Genomic DNA, 26,610 nt, shown 5'->3' with positions numbered 1-26,610 from the left:
TTTCACATCTGATCCTGTCGCTTCTCTACTTCTAATCTCTCAATAGATTTCCATCATCTTGCAGGCATGGGCCAGATCTCAGCACCTAGACATGACATGCTGGGTCTTTTCCCAGCCCTTTTAACTTTATCTGCCCATGTCCCCTATACTAGCTGTGTTCCAGCTATAACTACTGCTTACCAGTGCCCTATACTATGCCTGTACATTCCCACATATACTCACATATGCAGGTTGTCCTGATTTGTCCCTGGCAAAGCCTTGCGCTTATTCCTGTTCTCAGTCCACACAGTCCTCCTAGAGAAGCTTTTCCTGACTTCTTCAGACAGAACTAAGCCACTCCTTCCTTTCCTCCCAAGTCCGCATGAGCATGAACCACCACGGAAGTGATTTTATACTGTATTATGTTTGCACAAATAACATACCCTACGAGACAAGAGCTCTTGGAAGACAAAGACCATGTTTCTTCATCTTGAATTCTCAGCCTCTGATACACTATTAAGCATTTGATAGGCACATCCCCTCCCCTGAACTCTCTGTACCCACCATTCAAAATTCCCATACTAGAGAGAAATATCTGCAAATGATGTATTTGATAAAGGATTATTATCCAAAAAATACATGTAAGTTACACAACTCAACATCAAAAAAACAAACAGCCCAATTAAAATATGGGCAGAGGACCTAAATAAACAGTTTTCCAAAGAAGGAATACAGATGGGCAATAGGCACATGAAAAGATGCTCAACATCACTAATCATCAAAGAAATGTAAACCAAAACCACGATGAGATACCATCTCACACCTGTCAGAAGGGCTATTATCAAAAAGACAACAAGTAACAAGTGTTGGCAAGGATGTGGAGAAAAGGGAATGTTTGTGCACTGTTGGTGGGAATGTAAATTGGTTCAGGTGCTACGGAAACCAGTGTGGAGGTTCCTCAAAAAGATTAAAAATAGAACTACTATATGATCCAGCAAGTCCACTTCTGGGTATTCTTCTGAAAGAAACAAGAACACCAATTCAAAGAGAAATACACCTATATGTCACTACAACATTATTCACAATAGCCAAGAAATGGAAAATGTCCATCAATAGCAGATAAAGAAGATGTCGACTGTGTGTGTGTGATGGAATACTACTCAGCCATAAAAAGAATGAATTCTTGCCATTTGCAACAACAGGGATGGACCTAGAGGGTGTTATGCTAAGTGAAAGAATTCAGACAGAGAAAGACAAATATCGTATGATTTCATTTATGTGTAAAATCTAATAAACAAACATAATGAAACAAAAACAGGGTCATAAGAAGGGAGGGTGTGGGGGATGAGTGAACTAGGTAAGAGAGATTAAAAGGTAAAAAGTTCCAGGTATAAAATAAATGAACCACAAGGATGAAATGTACAGCCTGGGAAATACAGTCAAGAATGTACTAACACTGTATAGTGGCAGGTGGTAACTAGAATTGTTGTGATCATTTTGTAATGTATAGAAACGTTGAATCACTCTGTTATTGACCTGGAACTAACATAGTGTTGTAGGTCAATCATATTTCAAAAAAACTCCCATTTCACAGGATAACATGTAACTTCCTTAGACACACACAGGACCATCCATGACCTTACCTCCACCTCTTCTCTGACCTCACTTCTCACTGTATTCCTCTCCCCTACTCTATGTTCCACTCATGCCTAATCACTTAGAATTTCCTAAATGTGCAAAACTTCCTCAAACACACTTTTTCTGCCACGCTAACCTTCACTCCTTTTCTTTCCTTAGAAAGCTACTCCTCATTGTCACATCTTCTCGGTAAGCTTTCCTGCTGCTAAGTCGCTTTAGTCGTGTCCGACTCTGTGTGACCCCATAGACAGCAGCCCACCAGGCTCCCCCGTCCCTGGGATTCTCCAGGCAAGAACACTGGAGTGGGTTGCCATAAGGTTTCCTAGATCACTCCAATGCAAGTTACTGATGCCTCCTGCATGTATTCAAAACACTTGTGTCCACTTTGTCTCTTACAAGCTGCCCTGTAATCATCAGTTTATTTTTCTCCCCCATTAGCCTGTCAGGGGCTTGCGGGCAGCAATCATGACCTGTCTCAGCACATAACACCATATTTGGTCCATAAAAGGTGCTCAAAACGCTTATTGAATAAATGAATGATCACTGAATGAGTAAACAAAGGAAGCAGACTCAGTCACCGTTTGCTTTATTTGACTCACTACTAGTCTTTCTCTTTACCTGAACGTGTAAGTCTTGGTGATCCCACAAGGCAGTGTCTTGTCACGTGGCATCAAGGGAGCTGTGATCTGTAGACCAGCACCTTCCAGAATCACGTCATGGGCAGATGGGTGTCGGCCTCCCCTGTCCACACGGTAGTCAAAAGACAGGCTCTGCCCATAGCTCACCTGTTGATTCCCAAGAAATTTGGCTGTGAAACAGATCAAAAAGACTAGGATCAGCTGTGAGACTAGAGAAGAAAAGGAGTGAGCAGATCTGCATGGATGTTGGCAATTTCTTTTGGAGCTCTGTATTATTCACCCGTCACTCCCCACAAACTACTCTTTCAGAAGAGCCAGTTCATGGCACTGGACATGGCCATACTGCTATTGGCTATGAAGAAGGGTTAATTAATGAAATGCCAAAAGGGCCTCATTATAAGACAATTCCATCTATTACATGATTCACAGTGTGGCCCTTATCAGTTCAGTTCAGTCGCTCAGACATGTCTGACTCTTTGCAACCGCGTGGACTGCAGCATACCAGCCTTCCCTGTCCATCAGCAACTCCCAGAGCTTGCTCAAACTCATGTCCATCGAGTCGGTGATGCCATCCAACCATCTCATCCCCTTCTCCTGCCACCTTCAATCTTCCCCAGCACCAGGGTCTTTTCAAATGAGTCAGTTCTTCCCATCAGGTGGCCAAAGTATTGGAGTTTCAGCCTCAGCATCAGTCCTTCCAATGAATATTCAGGACTGATTTCCTTTAGGGTGGACTGGTTGGACCTCCTTGCAGTCCAAGGGACTCTCAAGAGTCTTCTCCAACACCACAGTTCAAAAGCATCAATTCTTCTGCACTTAGCTTTCTTTATAGTCCAACTCTCACATCCATACATGACCACTGGAAAAACCATAGCTTTGACTAGACAGACCTTTGTTGGTCCTTATGACAGACCGATATGTAGGGATTCCCAGGTCTATCAGCAATAGTACCATCTGTCACATAGTGCTTTCTAGTTTATAGAATACTTGCACAAACATCATCACACTTGATGGCAGTTAGTCATTATTCTTTCCACTTAATAGCTAAGGGAATTAAAGTTTGGAAAAGTTAGGAAGCCACCTTGCCCAGGAATCACACATTAGCTAAGGATATGAACCAGAAATTCTAGCCAGAAGGACTTCCTTGGTGGTCCAGTGGTTAAGACTTTGCCTCTCAATGCACAGGGTGTGGGTTCAACCCCTGGTCAGGGAACTAAGATCCCACATAACCTCATGGTCAAAAAGCTAAAACATAACACAGAAGGAATATTGTACTAAATTCAATAAAGACTTTAAAATGGGCCACATGAAAAAAAAAGAAATCTAAAAAAAAAATTTTAACCAGAGCTTTTCCATCCAACTTTTCTGATTTTTATATTTGTAAAATTTACAGTTGGTTTAAAGCTTTGAGAAATGCTTTGTCTTCACCTTTCCATCTGCTTCCTGATAGACCCACAAATCTGACCCCAGTCCTTATTTCTTGTCTTGGTGGGAAACTTAGAAATTTGCCATTTGACTGAAGCAGGAACCTGCACCGAGATCTGACCACCTGGACACCCATCTCTACTCTATTGGGCCGTGACTTTGTCAGTAGGACTGAAGCCCTAGTTGTCTTCTGGAGATGCTACTGCCCTGGACACTAAGTGATAAGATTTTCACATTTTCTAACCCCATTCTTCTACCCTGATTTCCTAGTCTTCTAAGTTGTCTTCTACAGGAAAAATACCATACATACCAGGAGCTACAAAATAGACAGGGTCTGATCGTCGTGCTGAGCTAAACACATCTTGATGGCGCTGTGACCATTGAAGCTTAGCAGGAAACCCATTTCTCTGGACAGCCTTCCAGCCATCAACATCTGGAACGTAAGTAAAACCACTCTTCATTAGAACAAACCTTATCATGTATTGAGTTAAACAAGGCAAGACTTGATTGCTACTCACGAGCAATGAGTAAGTAACCAGTGGGTTTTCTTTATATTTCCACATTCGTGCGCCATCCTCAGAATTTCCTATGGACCTCTCTGCTTGGTTTTTACCTTCACCTACTCCTGTTTACACCTGCTTTAACTTCTTGTCTTTGAGTCTGACTCTTGGAATAAGAGAACATGTTTTCATCTGCCTGAAATTTGCATTTTTATTTCACTTACATAAACACGGTCTGGCCTGAGTGAGGTAAGAGGGCCCAATATGTTCAGAGAGAAACTCAGAGTTGAGATCATATTAATCTCCCATATTTTTAGAGTGCTTTGTAGCTTGGTAACTAATTTCACATAAATTAACTAATTTGGCATACATGCAATAAGTAATACTAATGAATGTGAATTCCATTCCAAGACTTGTGTTAAGCCCCTCAATCCAATGATTCTTTTGTGGTTTTAAAGTACATTAATAGGAAATGCAGGGAGTTGAAAACCTGTTCTCTTTTTAGTTATTTTTATAAGTCATTCAGAAGCTGGTCTGAGTAAACTGTTCAGATACAACTTTTCCAAGACACCAGGCTCTTTCTTATTGCCTGACAAAATAATGTACATTTAAAGCTAAAAGACAGTCATCCTGTTAAAGATGACTCAAGGACCCCATCCTGCAGACAGAAGTCTATAAGCACAAAGCCCTATACAGCAGTAAATAAAAGCAAAACACCTAGAAAACAGCATGCTTTACCTTGATGGAAGGTAGATAAGATTTTATGGACACTGTAGTCTCCAGAGCTTTGGCAGCTGGCTGAATGCCCGTAGCAAAAACACTGGGTACAGCCCTCAGGGTTTCTCCCATCCAGGTGATAGTAACCTGGTCGGCACCTGCAGGGGCATTTCAGAAATTGGGACAATTTCAAAACAAATATTCAATAACAAATTATAGGTTATTTCTCATTCCCACAGAGAGTATGGTGACTGATCATTTCTACTTTCTCTCCCACCCAGCCCATTAGTTCCCAAACGTGAGAAATACTCAGTTGCACATACCACTCTCACTCCCAGACCTCCTGATGGACAATCACAGGCCCCCATTAAGAAAGCAAGAAGAATATTCACTTTCTCTTGCTCTAGCAGAGCAGCAACACATTGGGCGTGATGGTCTGGAAACGGTGATTTTTCCCATCCTTGGTAAGGAATTCAGTGGGCAAGATGGGGAGGGGTCAGGTAGGGCTGTGCAGAGTTGGCTCAGTCTTAGAGCAAGTGTTTAAAGGGGGTAATAGGGTGGAAAGTCGGGACCAGCAAAAGACAGACAAATGCCCCTGGATTGGGAAAATCCCCTGGAGAAGAGAAAGGCTACCCAAACTAGTATTCTGGCCTGGAGAATTCCATGCACTGTATAGTCCATGGGGTTACAAAGAGTTGGACACGACTGAGCGGCTTTCACTTTCACTTCACTTTCATTGTGCAAAATCAGAAAGGCAGGCAAGCTGTGAACTGTAGATGCTACATAAAACAGCAGTAAATACATGTCTTTTTTTTTTCTTCCTCTATAGATCAAGGGTTTAAAAACTCATTATAGTTTCTGTGGAGGAAAACTGCAGATTAAAAGAGATTAAAAAGCAAGGAAAGAAGGAAGAGGGGAGGGAGAAAGGAAGGAAGAAGTGAGTAGGAGAAAGGGTGAAGAAGGTATAATGAAGGCAGGAAGGGAAGGGGAGGGCGTCAGCAAAACTAAACACACAGCGCTTAAGGATGCACTTGGGAGATAAACTGTGAAGAACAGTGGTCACTTCTAGGAAGGAAGGAGGATATTGTGGGGCTGGTACTTTTTTAGCAAAGGCCAATTTCATAAAAAAAGCAAGAGAGTTGCAGAAAAACATCTACTTCTGCTTTATTGACTATGCCAAAGCCTTTGACTGTGTGGACCACAACATACTGTGGAAAATTCTGAAGGAGATGGGAATCCTAGACCACCTGACCTGCCTCTTGGGAAATCTGTATGCAGGTCAGGAAGCAACAGTTAGAACTGGACATGGAACAACAGACTGGTTCCAAATAGGAAAAGGAGTACATCAAGGCTGTATATTGTCACCCTGCTTATTTAACTTCTATGCAGAGTACATCATGAGAAACGCTGGGCTGGAGGAAGCACAAGCTGGAATCAAGATTGCTGGGAGAAATATCAATAACCTCAGATATGCAGATGACAGCACCCTTATGGCAGAAAGTGAAGAAGAACTAAAGAGCCTCTTGATGAAAGTGAAAGAGGAGAGTGAAAAAGTTGGCTTAAAGCTCAGCATTCAGAAAACTAAGATCATGGCATCCAGTCCCATCACTTCATGGAAAATAGATGGGGAAACAGTGGCTGACTTTATTTTGGGGGGCTCCAAAATCACTACAGATGGTGATTGCAGCCATGAAATTAAAAGACACTTGCTCCTTGGAAGGAAAGTTATAACCAACCGAGACAGCATATTGAAATGCAGAGACGTTACTTTGTGAACAAAGGTCCGTCTAGTCAAGGCTATAGTTTTTCCAGTAATTAGTCATGTATGGATGTGAGAGTTGGACTACAAAGAAAGCTAAGTGCAGAAGAATTGATGCTTTTGAACTGTGGTGTTGGGGAAGACTCTTGTGAGTCCCTTGGACTGCAATGAGATCCAACCAGTCCATCCTAAAGGAAATCAGTCCTGGGTGTTCATTGGAAGCACTGATGTTGAAGCTGAAACTCCAATCCTTTGGCCACTTGATGTGAAGAGCTGACTCACTGGAAAACATCCTGATGCTGGGAAAGATTGAGGGCAGGAGGAAAAGGGGATGACAGAGGATGAGATGGTTGGATGACATCACCGACTCAATGGACATGGGTTTGGGTAGACTCCGGGAATTGATGAAGGACAGGGAGGCCAGGAGTGCTGCAGTCCATGGGGTCGCAAAGAGTCGCACACACCTGAGTGGCTGAACTGAACTGAATTTCATATAATTAGCGTGGCTGACAACATTTGTTTTATGAGACTTTCTATTTCTCTGTTCTATTTTGAAATTTAAAAGGTTTTCAGAAAGTGACTCCTCTTGTAACACTTGAGCTATGTTCACACCCCCATCCCAGTAGCAAAGAACTGGCTGAAAACACAAGCTAGGAATGTACCTGGCATTGCCTCTGCCCAGGTATAAGTGATTGGCCGCATGCCAAAGAACTGCTTTCTTCCTTTGAAGGAAATATGGGGGAAGGTTTTACCTCTGGGGCCCACCTCATAGCCCTCTGCTTACAACAGTCTCAGGGGAGTGAAAAGTTTTAAGTCCAGGCTCAGTTTGTATTTAAGGAATTTCCTGCAGCAGCAACTGGGAGTTGATCGGCTTCACTGTACCACCTGCCCCAACGTGGCTCTGACATCCTCCCCCGGTTCGTGTATGTGCACATAACCACCACCCCATCCCTGGGCAGGTCCTCGTCTGCACACAATTGTTATTTATGGCCATACACTGCAGTATTTCCACTGACTAAGATTTTCCCAACATGTTTACTTAGGCCAGGCCTTCCCTGGGACTGAGTTGAGTCATGAGGCCTCATCCCTGCATACCTTGTACAGAGCACCTGGGACAGAGAGCCAGCTGGCCAGGGACTCCCCAGGGCCCTGTCACAGCATACACAGAGAAGGCATCCAGAGCAAAAGCTTGGAGTCTAGTGAGATTTGGGGCCTTGCTTGCATTTTTAAAAAAATATTTATTTAGTTGACTGCACCGGGTCTTAGCTGCGGCATGTGGGATCTTCGTCTTCATTGTGGCAATGTAAACTCTTAGCTGTGTGACATGTGGGATCTAGTTTCCTGAGCAGGGACCAAACCCAGGCCCTTTGAATTGGGAGCATGGAGTCTTAACCACTGGACTACCAGGGAAATCCTTTGCTTGTATTTTTTTTTTTAAAGACTAGTTTTTGCAGGACTTCCCAGTGGTTAAGACTCTGTACTTCCGACATAGGAGGCTTGAGTTCCATCCCTAGAGAAGGAACTAAAATCACACACGCCATGCAGTATGGCCAAAAGATAAATTTAAAAAAATAATAATAACAAGGTCTAGTTTTTGAGGCCAGGGAGCAGGAAGAAGGTCATCAACATTGCTTAAGTGTCCCTTTTCCATGAACCACATTCATGCTGGTTGTCAGGGGACCTCCTGCTGTGTCCAGAGGGCCGCAGTTCACACAGACCTATCACAGCGCTCTCCCGTGACAGCTGGCTTGCAGACACAGCGGCCCGTGTCACAGGGCCCCACGATGCCGGCTGGATCACAGTCACACTTGGAGTCTCTGGAAAGAAGAAAAAGAAAATTAGAGCTGTGTTTCCAAATGCTCTGAACTACACACATGAAGATAAGGCGCTCATAAGCAAATGTCACCAACTTGAGTCAATCTTTCATCTTCAGTGAGGCCTCTCTTAGCTATTCTTATCCATGCTAATCTCTCTCAGACCCTTTAAGAATTCATCTGTCCATGCTACTAGTGCTACTCAAAGTGTGGTCCGTGGCTGGCAGCCAGTCCAAGAACTGTTTACTACCCACTCCTAGAAAGAGGAGGGGTTTGCCTCAGAATGTAAACCAAACTCATCGTGAAACTGTTTAGTTTGGTTGACTGTTTGCGTCAGTTGACTTAAAAATTTTATCACTTGTTTCTCTATTGTTTAATCCAGTGGTGTCTGCTTTCATCGCGGTTGATTCCACCTATTTGCTTCTTGTTCCTTTCGTTCTTTCTTCTGGTAGCACTTCTATTTCACATATAGTTCATACCATGCAATTCATTATTTAAAGCATACAACTCGTTGGGTTTTAACTGATCCTCAGAGTTATGCAAAGACCACCACAACCAACTTTGGAACATTTTTATCACTCTAAATAGAAAGCCGGTGTCCTTTAGGAATCACCCTCATCGCCTTCCCCCAAATCCTAGGCAACCACTAACCAGCTTTTTGGCTCTGGAGATTTGCCTGTTCTGAATGCTTCCTATAAATGGAATTGTACGACATGTGGCCTTTTGTGTTTTGATTCTTTCACTTAGTATGTCTTCAAAATCCATCCATGCTGTATCATGTATCAGTAGGTCATTCTTTGCATGGTTGAATAAAATCCCATCACATGAATATACTACATTTTGTTCATCCACTCATCAGAATGCACATTTGGGTTTCTACTTTTTAACTATTATGAATAATGCTAATTATTCATAGTAGATAATTTGTATACATTAATGTGAAATTTTGCATACGAGTTTCTGTGCAGATAATATGTTTTCATATCTCTTGAATGTATATCTAGGAGTAAAATTGCTATCAGTTTCACTGATTTTTTTTTTCTGGTTGCAAGACTTTCCTCAATGAAAAAAAATCAGTATTTTCATTATTTAATTTAGGCACAATCTTCTTGTCTTGTGCAAACTAGTGCTTTGATGACTGGTCTCTGACTAACCAAAGCCCTGGTCTCTATCAGCAAATCTGCCCCGTAAGCATACGTATTTATCTCATGCATCTAAGACCAAGTTTGTTCTCTTCCCTACTGACCTGCTCCTCTTGACTGCTCCATGACCCCATCAGATCCTGCCCAAACCTGCTTCTGACCCTAGCTGCCTAGATCGGAAGTTTGGATCTCATTCTAGGTGGGGAAGGAGCTAATGGAGGTTTGGAGCAGAGCCATGATGTCATCTACTTCACAGTTTACAAGGATTACCGAGGGAGACAGGGCCTGGGAGGGGTCAGGGAAGGCGGGGAGGGGAAGAGAACCAGGGATGGTGGTAACAAGGATGGTGCAGGCAAGTCTGGCGGGTGGGTCTCACATGGACAAGGGGCTGGAATCATGGGTGAAGATGAAGCGGTTTCTCTGTGGGCAGCCTTCTAGCCCATGGCTTCTCTGCCAAGCTCCTCCTCCCCAAAGTCAGCCCAGCACCTTGCTGGCTCTGCACCTCTATGGGCTGGCCATGTGACTTATAAGGTACGCTTCACCTTTTTCCAGAAAAGTAAGTTGAGGAGGACTAGAGAATGCTTCAAGCTAAAGGAGATTCAAATTATGCAAAAAGTTCCTCTACTCTAAATTCAATTATTTGTAACAAGTTCCAGGTTAAAACATAAAGGACTCTTAACTTCTGCCCTAGTTCATCTATAGGAGGGGTAGTTGTCAGGGTGATGAGCATGGCCTCCACAGACAACATTCTGAGTCTGAGTATGAAGTCTACCAGCAACACTGGGCACCTTATTTATCCTCTCAGGATTTAAGTTTCTTATCTTTAACATAAGCATAAAACTTTAACCGAGTTTTTAGGGTTATTGCGAGGGTTAAATGAGATAACCCACACATAGTCCCCAGAAGACTTCCCTGGTGGTCCAGTGGCTAAGACTCCAAGCTCCCAATGCAGGAGGCCTGGGTTTGATCCCTGGTCAGGGAAGTAAGATCTCATATGCCACAACTAAGACTCGGTGCAGCCAAAAAATAAATAAACATTGTTCTTAAAATAGTGTTTCCCTAACTCAGTTACTTAGTAACAGTTACTCAGTAAATGTAAGTGGTCCCTAATGTTGTCAGATCGCCATTAGTCACAGTGCAACCAGCGGTGGGCACAGGCACTTACAGGAGCTTCCGGTCTTGGGTGCACCCAGCATCGGTGAAGGTATGGAAGCCTGGCAAACAGCGGTCACACCTGTCCCCTGTCACACCTGGCTTACAGCTGCACCGTCCAGTGTTGTCACATCGAGGGCTAAGAGAACCTATAACCACAGAGGAGGGGAAAGGAAAGAAGAAAAGGAACTATTTCATTCATATGACATTAGAAGGCAACCATCACCATATGGGAGCTCAATAAATACTAAATAATGATCTTCTTGGAGAAGGAAATGGCAACCCACTCCAGTGTTCTTGCCTGGAGAATCCCAGGAACGGGGGAGCCTGGTGGGCTGTCGTCTCTGGGGTCACACAGAGTCAGACACGACTGAAGCGACTTAGCAGCAGCAATGATCTCCTAAAAGAGATCAGCCGTGAGTGCTCATTGGAAGCACTGATGTTGAAGCTGAAACTCCAATACTTTGGCCACCTGATGCAAAGAGCTGAGTCATTTGAAAAGACCCTGATGCTGGGAAAGATTGAGGGCAGGAGGAGAAGGGGACAGCAGAGGATGAGATGGTTGGATGGCATCACTGACTCGATGGACATGAGTTTGGCTAAACTCCAGGAGTTGGTGATGGACAGGGAGGCCTGGCGTGCTGCAGTCCATGGGGTCACAAAGAGTCAGACACGACTGAGCGACTGAACTGAACTGAACTGAACTGAATCACCACGACCTGTTGCCTTGGGCAATGCTTTCACATCATTGGGATATGCATCCACCACTAGGGAAAATTCTGACAGCCAAGGATGGCTTCTTCAGGGAAAGAAATGGAAATGACTCCTGAAAGCATTATTATTTATATATCTGCTCTGGTTTCAACATTAGGTCATTTGTCAAATCCTTGAGATCTTAAGAAGGAACATTTGTGAATGAGCACATGAGCCTCCACAAACACAGGATGCAGAAGTGAGCCGCCTTCTCCCTTATCTCTGGCAGGCAAACAGCATCTTTCAAGGGTCAGTGCTCACATGGTATGATTACAAGAGTAGAAAAAAGCCTCTTAACCAAAAATATCTCTACCTACCTGGAGCGGTAGAAATTCTCACCTTTGGAGCATCACCTCTTGTGAGAAGTGAAGACCCTGTGCATCTTACCTGGTTTGGAGCACTAGACCACTTTCCTATGATTAATTGTTTATAGATATGCTCTATAAAATGACCTCTCAGACTGTTGCTGAAAGGTGAGAGGTGCTCAGGATAACAAAGTGTGCTGTCCTAGAATCCAGCCACCTTTAGCACCTCCCCTTCAACCACCCCCAGTTCAAGCTTCTTCCTTCTCTCACCTGGTCCCTACCTCCATCCTTGACGCCCTACACTCGATTCTCTTTATAGAAGGCAAAGTGCTCCTTTCCAGTGGAGTTTGAATCATATGACTGGTCTGTTTAGGTCTTCTGATGGGTCTAGGTCTTCTGATGGGTCCCTGCTATGAGTGGAATAAAGTGCAAACTCTGTACCATGCCCTACAAGCCTCGACCTCTCTTGCCTCATCTTCTGCTCCTTCACCGAGGTCCAGCATCCTCGCTCCCCTCCCTGTTCCTGGAATATGCTGATTGCTTCCCTCCTCAGGGCATTTGCACCTGCTGCTTCTTCAGCCTGGAATGTTCTATCCTGAGAACGCACCCTAGTTGGCCCATTCTCAGCACTTAGTCTTGATCAACTTCTCTAGAGAAACCTTCTCTGACTCTCATGTCTATACTATTCAGCCCACTGCTCCCTCCATCCTTAGCCCTGCTTACTGATAACTCCATCAGCTTGTGCTCCCTGCTGAATTCCCAGTGCCCGAAGCAGAGTCCTAGATGCCTGTTGCATTAATTAACCCTCAGGAAGGAGGAGATGGCTATTGTGAAAGGAGGAAGAAGCCAAAAGATGAGGTAGAATGTGGTTCACCTACTTGATAATTTCCCTAAGGCTGGCAGTATTATAAATAATACTAGATTTGAATGTGATAACCAGGCTATCAGAGAAGGCAATGGCACCCCACTCCAGTACTCTTGCCTGGAAAATCCCATGGACGAAGGAGCCTGGAAGGCTGCAGTCCATGGGGTCACTGAGGGTCGGACACGACTGAGCGACTTCACTTTCACTTTTCACTTTCCTGCATTGGAGAAGGAAATGGCAACCCACTCCAGTGTTCTTCCCAGGGACGGGGGAGCCTGGTGGGCTGCCGTCTATGGGGTTGCACAGAGTCGGACACGACTGAAGTGACTTAGCAGCAGCAACCAGGCTATTCATAATCTATAAAGCCAACAGAACACTAACCAGTTGCTCCTTCTTTCTCCTAATCTCTTACTTGACTGTGAACTTTTAATTCACTTATAGATACAAGTCAAATCAATAAAGGTGTTTGGCTCTATGTCTATAGCCGCAGGTGGAACATGAAACAAACTAGTTACATTCACAGTTAGAGTCTGTGATTGTCTCCGTGTCAACCTTGCAAGGCTTGAAAGGACCCTCAGTGACAAGAACACAAACTACCTTTTATGCTATGTGTGAGACACTGAATTGAGCATTATATATATATTAGTTCACCATATTTATTGGTGAATTAAGAGCTGATAAGATATCAAATCCATTTGTGGATCATCGGGAGCACTCAGAGGATCATACCGGGAGCAGATAGAGAAAGGAGGGGAAGGCACCTCTGGTGGAAATTGAATATCACTGATTAAGCAAAGGGAAAGGGTGATCAGAGTTGGGAGAAGTCTCAGAATAGTGGAAGCCAAGGGAGGAGAATCCCAAAGAGGGTTAAGGGAGGAAGAAGATGGAATAGTTTCCAATATCTAAGACAAGAGAGTACTTAAGATGAGAGTGAGGAGAGGCCACTAGGGTTGGCATTTAGAGACACACAGTAGATGGAGCTAAGGAGGTAAATTCCTGTTTAAATTTATACAATTTAATTATTTAAACATAAATGAGTAAATCTGGGACCCAGAAACATGTTTTTTTTCTCCATTCAAATTAACGGAAATTATGTTTTTAATTTTCGAAAACTCTCCCCCAGGTCTCCCACATTGTAGACAGGCACTTTACCGTCTGAGCCACCAGGGAAGTCCAGTTTAAGAAAACTCTCCCTACAATAGTTTTTCAGAAGAAACTCTTACTAGTCCATTGCCTGTAGCCTGCCAGGCTCCTTTGTCCGTAGGATTTCCCGGGTAAGACTACTGGAGAGGATTGCCATTTCCTTCTCCAGGGGGTCTTCCCAACTCAGGGATTGAACTTGAGTCTCCTGCACTGGCAGGTGAATTCTTTACCACTGAGCTACCTGAGAAGCTCAAACTAAAATATGTGAAGTACCTAACTCAATAGCTCACATATAGTAAGTGCTCACAAAAGTAGTTTATGCTTGAATCTTCTAGGCCTCCTTCAAGCCTTGCAAAGTTGGCATGGAAACATGTACAGGCTCTTACTATAAACAGGATTGATTTATTTCACGTTCCCAAACTTCCAAAATAATAGCACTGGGTTTTCAAAGTATCTCATTAAAATAAAAACACCTGTCCTAATTCCTATATCATGAGCTACTCTTAGGGATTGTGAACAAATGGGTTTAAAGGATAGATGAAGAAGAGCTTCTTGTTCCAAGTGTGTCCCCAAAAAGCACTGCAGGACTTAGGTAGTACTGTCTATATGCATTAGAGGACTCAGAAACATTCTAAAATGACTAAGAGAGCTTGCTTCCTTTTGAGGATGCTTTAAAAATATAGACACTTGTATTTTTAAATAGCACTATTATTATTATTATTCAATCATTGTAGTTAATAATTAAATTATTATCTAAGACATGTTTCAAAACAATAACTCAAATATTATAGTCTGAGTAATCCACTGCATCGCTTGTACATATTTTAAAAAAATAAAATTAAGAGAACAAACCCAATATCATTAATGTCTGAGCAGATCTCAAGAATTTAGGCATCAGGGGAGGAAAACACAAACACACAGTGAATTTCAAAGTATCCACAGAAAGTTTTCAGGGTTACAAGAACTGAGGATAATTCAGCCCTGTTCAGCTCAGTTCAGTTCAGTTCATTTCAGTCACTCAGTTGTGCCCAACTCCTTGCAAACCACATGAGTCGCAGCATGCTGAGCCCCTAAAATCATCACCTAAAAATAAGTCTAGTTGGTATATTTAGAAGAAACTGGTGTAACATCCAAAATCTGTGACCATTTTGGAGGTTATAAATGCTGTTGGCTTCATTTGCCATGCATACAATGGAAGCTTTTGGTAAGATGAATTTTTCTGCATTTGAAATTGAATATACAACAAATTCCCTTGGGAAGTTATATTTTGAAAGTGAAAAATACCCTCTGGCTGATGGGGAAACAGAAATCACACAGAGAATTAAATTCTTGTTACTGATTTTGTGACCTGTGCAGCCAACAGTTAGCCGGAGATGGCACACAGTGGGGACAGCCCCTGCCACCAATGTGCCACTCAGCCCTCGACAAGTTCCATCACTTCCCACTCTAAGCCTCTGTTACCTCATTTGTAAAATGAAAATAATAGCACTGTCTTCATAGGGTTATTTGTGAAGATTAAATTAATTAGTGGATGAAAGTGTTTAGAAAAGTGCCTGGCACAGAGTAAGCATGTAATTCATGTTAACTATTAATATCATACAAGACATAAATCATCACTGGGCCCCACTGCTTCCTACTAGGCTGTTCACCCTGAGTCCAAGATATCTTTTCCCCCAAAGAAAAGAAAGAACCAGGCTCACTGTTGCTGGGTAGCAACAAACTACAGAGTGGGAAAGAGCCAGCGTGGTAAAGCCTCTTCACCGTCTCGCTTCACGATGCAGGCTCCTTGTCTACTCCCAGACTAATAGCCTTGTCTTCAGGCCAGGCTTTCCAGCTGAGCCAATTACATTTCTCATCACATTCACGCTGATTATTTTCCTGGAATGACCCAACTCTAGTGACTCACAACAAAGCCGCATCACCTAAGGGATACGATCTTGTCAGAGAGGTTAAATGCCCATTAAAGTGAAATCATTTTTCTTTTAATTTTTCTTTGGTTCAAAGGGAGAATTACTAAACCCCAAAGATTCTGGATGCTGAGTCAAAGCCACAAAACTGAGCGAATCTGACTCAAACCATATGGTAGCAGCAAGTCTGGTGAATCTGAGAATGATGGCTGGCGTATGGGTTTGTATCACCATGGGGTCACCCCAGTTTTCAAAGCCTCCCCGACGCACGCTACTTGCAAGACATGCCTGGGCCAAAGCCTGCCCATTTTTAGATTCTTTCAGCTGCTGCTAAGAATTGGCTTCACAGAACTATACTGAGTCATAAGGCTATAACTTTTTGGTAAATTAACATTGATCACATTATACTATTAAGCACTTTTTGGCAAAGAGAAATAGACATGCCAAGGAAGAAAACAGACAAATAAGGTAGCTTTACAAAGCCAACTTTAGGGACTTCCCTAGTGGTCAGTGGTTAGGACTCCCCACTTCCACTGCAGGGGGCACTGGTTCAATCCCTGGTTGGGGAAATAAGATTCCATGTACCACATGGTATGGCCAAAAAGAGTTGTTTTTAATTTTTAAGTCCCAAGTATTTATCTCTCTCTTCCTCTTTATATTTACTAACTTGTCTTTACTGTTCACTTGTGACTATGATGGTAAAGAATCTGCCTCAATGAGGGAGACCCCAGTTCAATCCCTGGGTTAGGAAGAGTCCCTGGAGAAGAGAATGGCTACCCACTGCAGTATTCTTGCCTGGAGAATCCCCATGGACAGAGCAGCTTGGCAGTCCACAGTCCTTGGGGTCGCAAAGGGTCAGACACGACTGAGCAACTAACACTTTTCATGATGACCTCAGCAGGACATGGGCATCTGTGTACACACAAACCACCTATAGTTCTGAGAATACAGTGGTGGGTGATCCATTTAAAACAAGAACAAAAACAGGCTCTCCTATGAACCAGCCACCCTATTAGGTCTTATTTATTGTTCTATTTTCTCTTGCTCACAACCCTGTGAAGGATTCTAATCTACCTATTCCTGTGTCTGTCTCTTTTATCAGTCTCACTTTATCTTGCCAGCACCCGGCATAGCACCAGAAACAAATCTTTCTAATCTCTTATTTTTGAGAGGTTGGTCGAAGGGATAGTTATGGAAATGGAGAACTATCACTGGACGAATACAAGCTTCTTTGTGGGTAGCCATTTCCTTCTCCACGTCAAAGACTGTCATCTGCTGGGAAAAGTCACCGGGTTCCTCTCTTGGAGCTGGAATTCCAACTAATGTGCCCTGAAGACCACAGCTGGTTCCTACAACCTAGCCTTAAGAGAAACATGTTTCCTTCAGACTGAAATTGCTTAAAAAAAAAAAAAACAGTGTCTAGTAGATTCCCAGTTGTTCTAGAAAATTTTTAATAAACTTTATTTTTAGAATTATATGTTCATATGTTGAAAGGAAATTATTAGTTTTGCAATGTATTTTTCTGTTCTGTTTGTTTACTTTTGCCTGTGCCATGGGGTACCTTAGTTCCTAGTCCAGGGATCAAACCTGTGCCCATGCACTGGGAGTACTGTGGAGTCTTAACCACCGGACCAACTGGGAAGCGTCTGTTCAAGAAAACTGAACATCTGCCTCTTGGTCTGCTCTCTCTCTCTTTTCCCCTGCCTCCCTCTCTCCCCATTCTCTCCCCTCCCCCTCCCCCTCTCCCCTTGCTCTCCCAGTCTCCCCTTTCTCTCCCCTCCCCCTCCTCCCATTGTCTCCCCTCCCCCTCCCTCTCTCCCCATTCTCTCCCCTCCCCCTCCTCCCATTGTCTCCCCTCCCCCGCCCCCTCCCCTCTCTCCCTCTTCCCCCTCTCTCCCTCCTCCCATTGTCTCCCCTCCCCCACCCCCTCTCCCCATTCTCTCCCCTCCCCCTCTCCCTCCTCCCATCCCCCCCCCCCCCCCCCCCCCCCCCCCCCCGCCCATTCCCCTCTTATCCAACTACCTTTGGAGTTGCAATTGCAGGGCAAGCAGCGGTCCCTCTCCCTGTGCCGGTAAAATCCTTCCCTGCACCTCTCGCAGTGAATGCCCCCAGTGTTGTCACTGCAGTGGAGGCAGCGGAATCCATTTCCTGTCAGTCTGTGAAGTTCCTGATCAAAGATGCATTGCCTGGACTTCCCATTGCAATCACAGACTAGGGATTAGGGGGAAAAAAAGAAGACATCGTCAACAGAAAACAAGTCAGGGCAATTCTCCTAGGTGTTTTATTATTATTATTGTTAATAAAAACGATGCCCAGGGTACTACATACTAGTTTAAACTGCTCAGTGGCCAAAGTAACGGGGTGAAATTGGCCCCACGATGATGGAGGGAGTTCTCAGTTTACCTAAAGGAAGCGGTGCTGGAGGAGTGTTGCCTTGGAGAACACAAAACAACATGTGGTCAGGGTAGCCAGAATGCCAGACCCCTCAAGACAAACCAAAGCTCTAATATTACGTATTTTTATGTGAAAAGTCCTGGTTTAAATATATGCAAGGAATTCATTTTTAAAATTCTGTGAAACCCCATAGTACAAGTCTATGGGCTGGAGAAGATCTGAGGACTGCTGGGACGTGCACTCTGGCACGACTGTGAAACAGCTGAAGGTGTTATCCGTTCAAGACCTATAGCATCTGTCCTTCCAGTGATGGTCAAGGCTGAGGAGCTAATTTTTTTAAAAAATTTACTTTATTGAAACACAGTGACTTGCAGTGTTGTATTAATTCCTGGTGTTCAGCAAAGTGATTCAGTTATATATATATATATACATTCATCTTCATATCCTTTATTATGGTTTATTACAGGATATTGAATAAGTTCCCTGTGCTATGAGTAGGACCTTGTTTATCCACTTGCATCTGCTAATTCCAAACTCCCAATCCATCCCGCCCCGACCCAGCCCCCTTGGCAACCACAGATCTGTTCTCTCTGCCTGTGAGTCTGTTTCTGTTTCATGGATAAGCTCATTTGTGCCACATTTTAGATTCTACACATAAGTGAAATCATATAGTATTTGTCATTCTCTTTCTGACTGACTTCAGTCAGCACGATAATCCTAGGTCCATCTGTGTCGCTGCAAATGGCATTATTTCATTCTTTTTGTGGCTGAGTAGTGTTCCACTGTGTGTGTGTGGATCACGTCTTCTTTATCCATTCATCTCTAACGCTCATTTAGGTGGTTTCCATGTCTTGACTACTGTAAGTAGTGCTGCCATGAACACAGGGGTTCATCTGTACTTTTAAATTACAGTTTTGTCTTGGTATATGCCCAGGAACAGGATTGTTGGATCACATAGCAACTTTAGTTTTTTGAAGAACCTCCATTCTGTTTCCCAAAGAGGCTGCACCAATTTACACTCCCATGAACAATGTAGAAGTGATCCCTGTGCTTGAGGAGCTAATATGACTATCTGGACAGGTATTTCCTCCCCTCTCACTGTGCCATAAGGGTCTCTCCCAAAACCAGGAGTCAAAAAGAACCACAGTCCCATTAAGAAGGATTTTCCCCAGGTGTCCAGGAAAGGATACATTGTGCATGTTCCAAAGAGACTCGTGGGGTGACGAACATGTCCACGCGGGACCGGAACAGCCAATGAGTTAACAGGGGAAATCCTTAGGGTTGTACCTGGCACACGGCAGACCCCCAACAAATATTTCAGCCACAGTTTGGAAAAGATGATGAGCCTAAAAGAATGGTATCAAGTACCGGTTCTGCTACTTCCTCAGGCAATCACTTCCACTCTCTGAATCTTATTTCTTTTATAAATGTAGGCTGCATTTTCTACCTCCCTGGATTGTCGAAAAGGATCCCACTGAGAGAAGAAGATCAGGTCCTTCGTCTATGCTGTTTCGTCCCTCACTCACAGGAGAGAGGTATTGCCGCAGATGAGAAAAATGCAGCTCACAAAGGTTAAGTAACTTGACCCAGTGGAAAGCTGGGATTTGAACCTCTGTCTGTTGCCAAAACCCACTTTCTTTCCCCCAGAGACACTGTCTCTATTGGCCATGCAACCCTAGTGAGAACTTGTCTCTGGCAATGTCCAGAGCCGTGACTTACCCTGGGGACTCATTTTAAAAGTCAGCAAATGTAGCAACATGTACAGAGCAGCTGCCTGTGCAGGCCTTGCCAGCTCTGGCGGAACAAAGGTGGCAACGGTGGCTAAGTATAGCTGCCGACCTTCTTAAAGGACTTCCTTGCAATAACTCCTAAAACTCATTCTGTTACTCCTGTGGGTGCCCCTAATCTGAGCAAAGTCAAGAACCTCTATCCAGAGACCAGCATGTTTCTGGGACTTTACATTCAGCAGCTCAGTTAATTCTTGCAATAACATTTTAACATGGGTTTAATAATCCTCATTCAACAGATGAGGAAATGAATGCATAGAGGGGGTAGGTGTCTCACCTCAGCTCACACAGCTAAGTGGCAAGGGTGTAATTGCTCCCAGGTGTGTCCAATCACAAAGCTCTCACCTTTCTATGTTACTCTTGTGTCTCAAGACTCTGGTCTGCTACTGTGTGTAGGTATTCTTTCTATGACTCCCTCATGGAGAGTTATTCAGCCTCTTCTCCAGTTCTTCCTAATCTGGCAAGATGTCCCATCCCTCCTGAGACAGCTCTGGTTGTTACAAATTATTTGTATGCAATTTTATTTTATAAACTATAATTTTTCATTGTTCCCCCTCCTTTTCTCACTCATCTGCTATTTTATTTATTTTTGGCTGCACTGGGTCTGCATTGCTGTGCACAGGATTTCTCTAATTGCAGTGAGCCTGGTCTTCTCACTGTGGTGGCTTCTCTTGTTGCAGGGCACAGGCTCAGAGGCTGTGGCACACGGGCGTAGTTGCTCCGAGGCATGTGGGATCTTCCCAGACCAGGGATGGAACTCATGTCCCCTGCATTGGCAGCAGAGGATTCCTTGGTAGCTCAGACGGTAAAGCGTCTGCCTGCAATGCGGGAGACCGGGGTTCAATCCCCTGGTCGGGAAGATCCCCTGGAGAAGGAAATGGCAACCCACTCCAGTACTCTCGCCTAGAAAATTCCATGGATGGAGGAGCCTGGTGGGCTACAGTCCATGGGGTGGCAAAGAGTTGAACACTACTGAGCGACTTCACTCACTCACTCTTATCCACTGAGCCACCGGGATGTCCCTGCAATTATAAATGTGCCTCTGTCCCTGTAATTTTATCATGCATTCTGTTCTGCAGAAAACAACAACACATAGACAGACACACCTAATCTCTTCTCTATTTATCGACTCCTCAGACATTTCTCACATTTACATTTACAAGGCGCTGCATCAGCCAAGCCCTTAAGTATCTGAAGATAGGACCATCTTCATCTTAAGCCTTCTCTTCTTCAGGTTAAGCTGAAGACCTGTCACGTCCAGAACTTTCAGCCATTTCCCAGGTCACGATTTCTAGTTTCATCTTGACTCCTTTCCTAGGAACAAACTCTCATTTTCACTACCTTTCTTTAAATGACCAGAATTTATTACAGCTCTTCAAATGTGGCTTGAACAGCTCAGCTTACAGCAGGACCAGATATTTTAATTCCACAGATGAGCCTAACATTTCACTAAACTCACAGCCCATGAAGTTTGCATTCAGTTCAAACTCCCAGGGCTTTTTCACAGAACTGATGCCAAGCCGAATCTTTCCCAACGAATGTTTGTGTAACGGATTTTTCTGGATCTCCAACAGATGCGCCACACAGCTGCCATGTGCTGTGAAATTTCTGCCGAGCAGCTCATTAGGCACGAACAAGAGCTAAATCCACCAGCCAACGATCCTTGTGAGGCTGTCCAGTTGGATCCCACACTGAGCCAGTGCCCTCCCTGCCCTGGATGACCTTTGGGAACAATCTCGAAATAATTTCAAACATCTCATTGCTTTTTTAATTTTCTGCTTTTTGTGTGGTCTCTGTTTTCTTTTTTTGTATTTATTTTATGCTTATTCTGTTTATTTATTTGTCTGCACTGGGTCTTGCAGGAGCTTCGATCTTTGTTGCAGCGTTCGAACTTCTAGTTGCAGTTTGTGGGATCTACTTCCCTGACCAAGACCCGGCTGCATTGGGAGCGTGGAATCTTAGCCACCCAGACCACCAGGGAAGTGTCTTTTTTCATTCAAAACAAACATTTTACTGGTAGAAGTTAATTTCATTAGGAAGTAATGTATTTTTAGAGCATTATTTTAAAAATAGAAAACCCCATTATAATCTTTTTTTAACCATTTCCCTTTCCTTCTGTCCTTTCTGCTTTAAAGCTCTGTTATGAAAGAAATGATGTTCTTCCTTTAAAATTCACAGCCTTCGATGGAGACACCTTCATATAATTCCAGTACAGGAGGTCTTTAGGTAGCATCTCTCCACTCTGGAACTCTGAGGTAAACCTTTTGTAAGCTACCCTCCTCTCTCTCTGTTGGGCTTCTCTTTAAGCCTAGGGTTATGTACGTTTCCCAGGTGGCTCAGTGGTAAAGAATTCGCCTGCCAATGCAGGAAACGCAGGAGACATGGGTTCAATGATTCCCTGGAGTAGAGGAAATAGCAACCCGCTCCAGTATTCTTGCCCGGAGAATTCCACGGACACAGGAGCCTAACGGGCTATAGTCCGTGGGGCCACAAAAAGTCAGACATGACTGGGCACACCACCTATAACACATTTTAAAACAAGAGGAAACTCTAAAAATGTTTTTTTATTATACTTCCTTTTTTTCTGTTTAGCCTTGTTTAGCTTTAAATCTGTTATAGACTTTTCTTTTAATTTTTGTTTTGAAATCTACTTGCTATTCTTCTAAATTTGGGGCCAGCTGTAAATTTTCTAACTATATTGTCTAGTTTCCATCAGGGAGCCTTGACACAAAAGCCAGTGATACAAAGCCAGTGATATAAAGATGGGGGTCTTGGACATGTCCTGGGTCCACTGGGAATCATTTGTCAAACTCTTTCATCCAACAAATATAGACTGAGCACCTATGTGCCATACCGTTTTCAGGAATTTAGCGGTAGCCGGAAACCAACAGATGGGACTACCCTGGTGGTCCAGTAGCTAAGAATCTGCCTGCCAATGCAGGGGACACGGGTTGCATCCCTGGTCCTGGAAGAGCCCACATGTTGTGGAGCAACTAAGCCCACACGACGCACCTATTGAGCCCACACAGCTAGAGCCTGTGTTCTGCAAGAGAAGCTACTACAATGAGAAACCCATGCACCGAAATGAAGAGTGGCCCCAGCTCACTGCAACTAGAGAAAGCCCACGTGCAGCAATGAAGACCCTGCACAGCCATAAATAAATACATTTTTTTTAAAAACCAATAGCTGTCCAAGACTTCATGGAGTTTTCACGATACTTAGAGGAAAAGACATACATTTCATTCATTCATTTAGTTAAGTATCACTTCACATCTAACAGGGGCACTGCCCTGGTACTCGAACACTGGGCTTTGTGAGCCAGCAAGATTTCAATAAAGGGAATCATAATGTTTTATACGGGCGTCCCTGGTGGCTCAGCCAGTAAAGAATCTACCTGCAATGCAGGAGACCTTGGTGCAATCCCTGGGTTGGGAAGATCCACTCGAGAAGGAAATGGCAATCCACTCTAGCATTCTTGCCTGGAGAATTCCAAATAATTAAATATACACTTATTTAATATATATTGGGCTTTGTCCCATATGCATCTTGGACATGTCCTTTGTCACATACACATGATGTTATCACAGTTTTCCTCATTCTACCGAGGACAGGTATAGGTCCAGGATCCAGCATTAAGCTATTACTGTATGAGAAAATACAGAGACAAATCAGACTTGGACCCTGAATAGACCTGAAGACTTATAGGGTCTAGGAATTAAGAGTGGCAGAATCTTTCTCCCTGTCTCACGGATTCTGTATCACAGGAACCAGGTCTTACCTACTACCCTTATTTGACTATTCATTTCTATGGAACTCTTTCCAAATTAGGGACATCTTTTCAAAGTTTTGACTTCCCTGGTGGCTCAGATGGTAAAGCGTCTGCCTACAATGCGGGAGACCCGGGTTCAATCCCTGGGTGGGGAAGATCCTCTGGAGAAGGAAATGGCAACCTGCTCCAGTACGCTTGCCTGGAAAATCCCACTGACTGAGGAGCCTGGTAGGCTACAGTCCATGGGGTCGCAAAGAGTCGGACACGACTGAGTGACTTCACTTCACTTTCAAGGTTTTGTCCTATCCCCTCACCATCCCCTCACTCCACCCCCACCCCCTAAATCCTTGCCCTGTCAGCAGGGATGCTCCCCAGGAGCTAAAGAAAGGAGATTCAGCAAGTTCACCTCAAGCCCCGTGTAAGCCGAACATGCCACTCAGACTTTTTTGTATTTCTTTCAGTCTAGGAAAACGTGGGTAGTAATTGTGTCTGACTGCAATGTATCCTGCTTCTTTGGCACTTAAGCGTTTATTATCATAATAACTGTAATAGCACACCATTGCTGACCCTCAAGGTACTTCTTAGAAAAGCCTGAAGGGCAGCCAGAGGCAGGCTGATCCACTCCCCACTCCCCACGCTCCCCACCAGGAAACACAGTCCAGGAGCTGCAAAGTCTGCAAACAATGCAGCAAGGTGTGCAGACCGCCTCGGGCCCACCTAACACTCCCACCCTCACTCAAACACACACATCCAACCGGTTGGGACAGGAAGCTCGGGGCCAAAGGCTGTTTCCAAGCTGTATCCTTCAAAGAATGAAAGGAAACTGGAAATATTTCCTAGGGTTGTACTGGGGCAAGGTCTTGGAATAATCAGCATCAGGGGCTGCAATTCATCAAGACCTCATTTTAAATTCTTCAGAGGAAATGTTGAAAGCAATTACGAGAACGGATCAACAATTTGGCATTCCTGTGACCATTGGTACACAAGCAAGTCCTCTTTCTATTGTTCTAAACATAAAAAACGCGGCTCTGCTTTTCACCAAGCTGATCTAATTTCCACCTTCATATGATGGACCCTTGTGCTTTTTAGTGCTCTAACAGTAACAACAAAATTTTAAATCCAAACTCCTTTCAAAACCCTCTAGATCTGGCCCTGCTGACCTCTCTACCTTGACCTTGGTCCTCTTTCTATCTCTTGTTCATTGGACTCCAACACATAGACCTTGGCATGCACTAATCCTGGGGGGCACAAGCTATTTCTCTGTAGGCCCTTAGGCTTGCTGTTTCCTTTGCCTGGGCACTGCCTGCTCCCATCCTCTCTGAACTCACTCGGCAGAAGAGCAATCTTAGGAACAAAAATTAGATGGCATTGGTCCATAGTGATAACCGGTTAAGAGCTTCTCATTCTGATTGCCCACAGGTCTTCATCTCCATCTCTCTCACAGCACTTGTCACTTTCTATCCTGAGTCATCCCTATTTGTGTACATGACTAACTTCCTCTTATAGCACTTCTCACTTTCGTATCTGAGAAAAGGAATATTACTTGCCATATCAGTAAACAAGCAAGTCACAGTCATTCATCAGAGATTACAGCCCTCCAGTGTGAGCCAGTGAACTCTAAAGGATCTCAGGAAGAAGAACACCTGCCATCTAGAAGCCATCAGACTGCAGCCACTCCCTATGCTGAGCCTTAAGGAAAGGGAGCTCTGGATGTGAAAACAGGATACTGGCCCCAGACAGATGAGGTGCACATCAAAGGAACGGTCTCAGTGAGTCCTGACTCTTGCATCTTTCCATACATAGAAAAGTGCTAAATTCCTTAACATGGGATATCTGGTTTTCTTTAGTTAAAAAAAAAAAAACACACACACACACACAACCTTTTGACATTCTGGCTACCTGCCCTTTGTTACAAAATTTCTATATACCTGCTCCTCCCACCAACCCACCCTCCCACCCCACCTCCTGGGAGCAGTTCTCTCAGGATGACTTGAGATGCTGCCTCCTGGGTTTAAATTCTAAAAGATTCCATGAAATAAAACATAACTCTCAACTTTTAGGTTGCATGTACTTTTTTCAGTCGACATAGCCCATCGTACCTAGTACAGGGCTTGTGACTGTGATTGTTGGAGGAAAGGCTGGCTCAAAGGATGGATGGATGGAAGAACAGACAGAAGAAAGGAAAGAAGGAAGGCGGTCTGATTCTAAGAAAAGCCAAACAAGAACGGGAACACAGAAATTTCTCAGGACTCTAGGGACCCAATATGAAATTTTCTCAACATCAATACATAAAGTTTTCATTGTCTACATACAAGGCATTCAGTGTTAAAAAAAAAAAGTTAATGTTTGTACCCCAAAACATAAAAACTATGGGGAAACGAGAACAGCATGAATTGCGAGAGGAACATGATGATTTTGTTAGAAGGAGCGCATGAGACTTCCAGTTTGCTGCTTTCATTGGAAGAACCATTTCGGCGCCAGGATGTCCCGACCTCTGTGTGTGAGCCTGAAGCTGCCATTGCGAAGGGCAGGACACCTAGGACCGCGTGCAAGGAGGGGCAGGGGCGAGGCAGGTGTGAGACCATGAGGTCAGGCTGCCGCGATCAGGCAGTCTTGACAGGCAGTGTACTTGGCCCCTGTGCAGGACTATCTCAGGAGCTAGGAATCTGAGCGTCATGTTGGAACCTGACAGTGTGTGCTGGCTCCTGTTACGTAGAGCCTCGCTGCTCTTGTTGCCATTTCAGCTGCTAAGAGCACTAACACAGAATCACTTAAATAGCAGCAAGTTTAGAATAAGTGACCTACAATCTCCCGGGGATAAGTCCACATATAAACCGCTTAGGGATGGTGCTTAATTCTCTTCCTAATTTAGAGGATTAGACAGGTATGTGCCTTATGTTTCCTTTCTTGTATTTTCTGCCTC

The 26,610-nt window shown here is 44.0% G+C and overlaps 1 protein-coding gene across 1 annotated transcript in view; it reads right to left on the bottom strand.

Moving 5' to 3' along the window:
• LAMC2 (laminin subunit gamma 2) overlaps nt 1-26,610 on the bottom strand; it is a 70,159-nt gene that overhangs the window by 29,765 nt on the left and 13,784 nt on the right. Inside the window, exons 2-7 of the mRNA XM_069546250.1 lie at nt 17,760-17,948; nt 10,778-10,913; nt 8,375-8,473; nt 4,919-5,055; nt 3,991-4,113; nt 2,236-2,425 (exon numbers count right to left, since the gene is read on the bottom strand). Of these exons, the coding sequence (XP_069402351.1) occupies nt 2,236-2,425; nt 3,991-4,113; nt 4,919-5,055; nt 8,375-8,473; nt 10,778-10,913; nt 17,760-17,948 (874 nt within the window). The remainder of the gene's footprint in view (nt 1-2,235; nt 2,426-3,990; nt 4,114-4,918; nt 5,056-8,374; nt 8,474-10,777; nt 10,914-17,759; nt 17,949-26,610) is intronic.

This window comes from Ovis canadensis, chromosome 12 (assembly GCF_042477335.2).
Source record: "Ovis canadensis isolate MfBH-ARS-UI-01 breed Bighorn chromosome 12, ARS-UI_OviCan_v2, whole genome shotgun sequence".
Lineage (NCBI taxonomy): Eukaryota > Metazoa > Chordata > Mammalia > Artiodactyla > Bovidae > Ovis > Ovis canadensis.
This window is presented reverse-complemented; position numbering and strand designations above follow the sequence as displayed.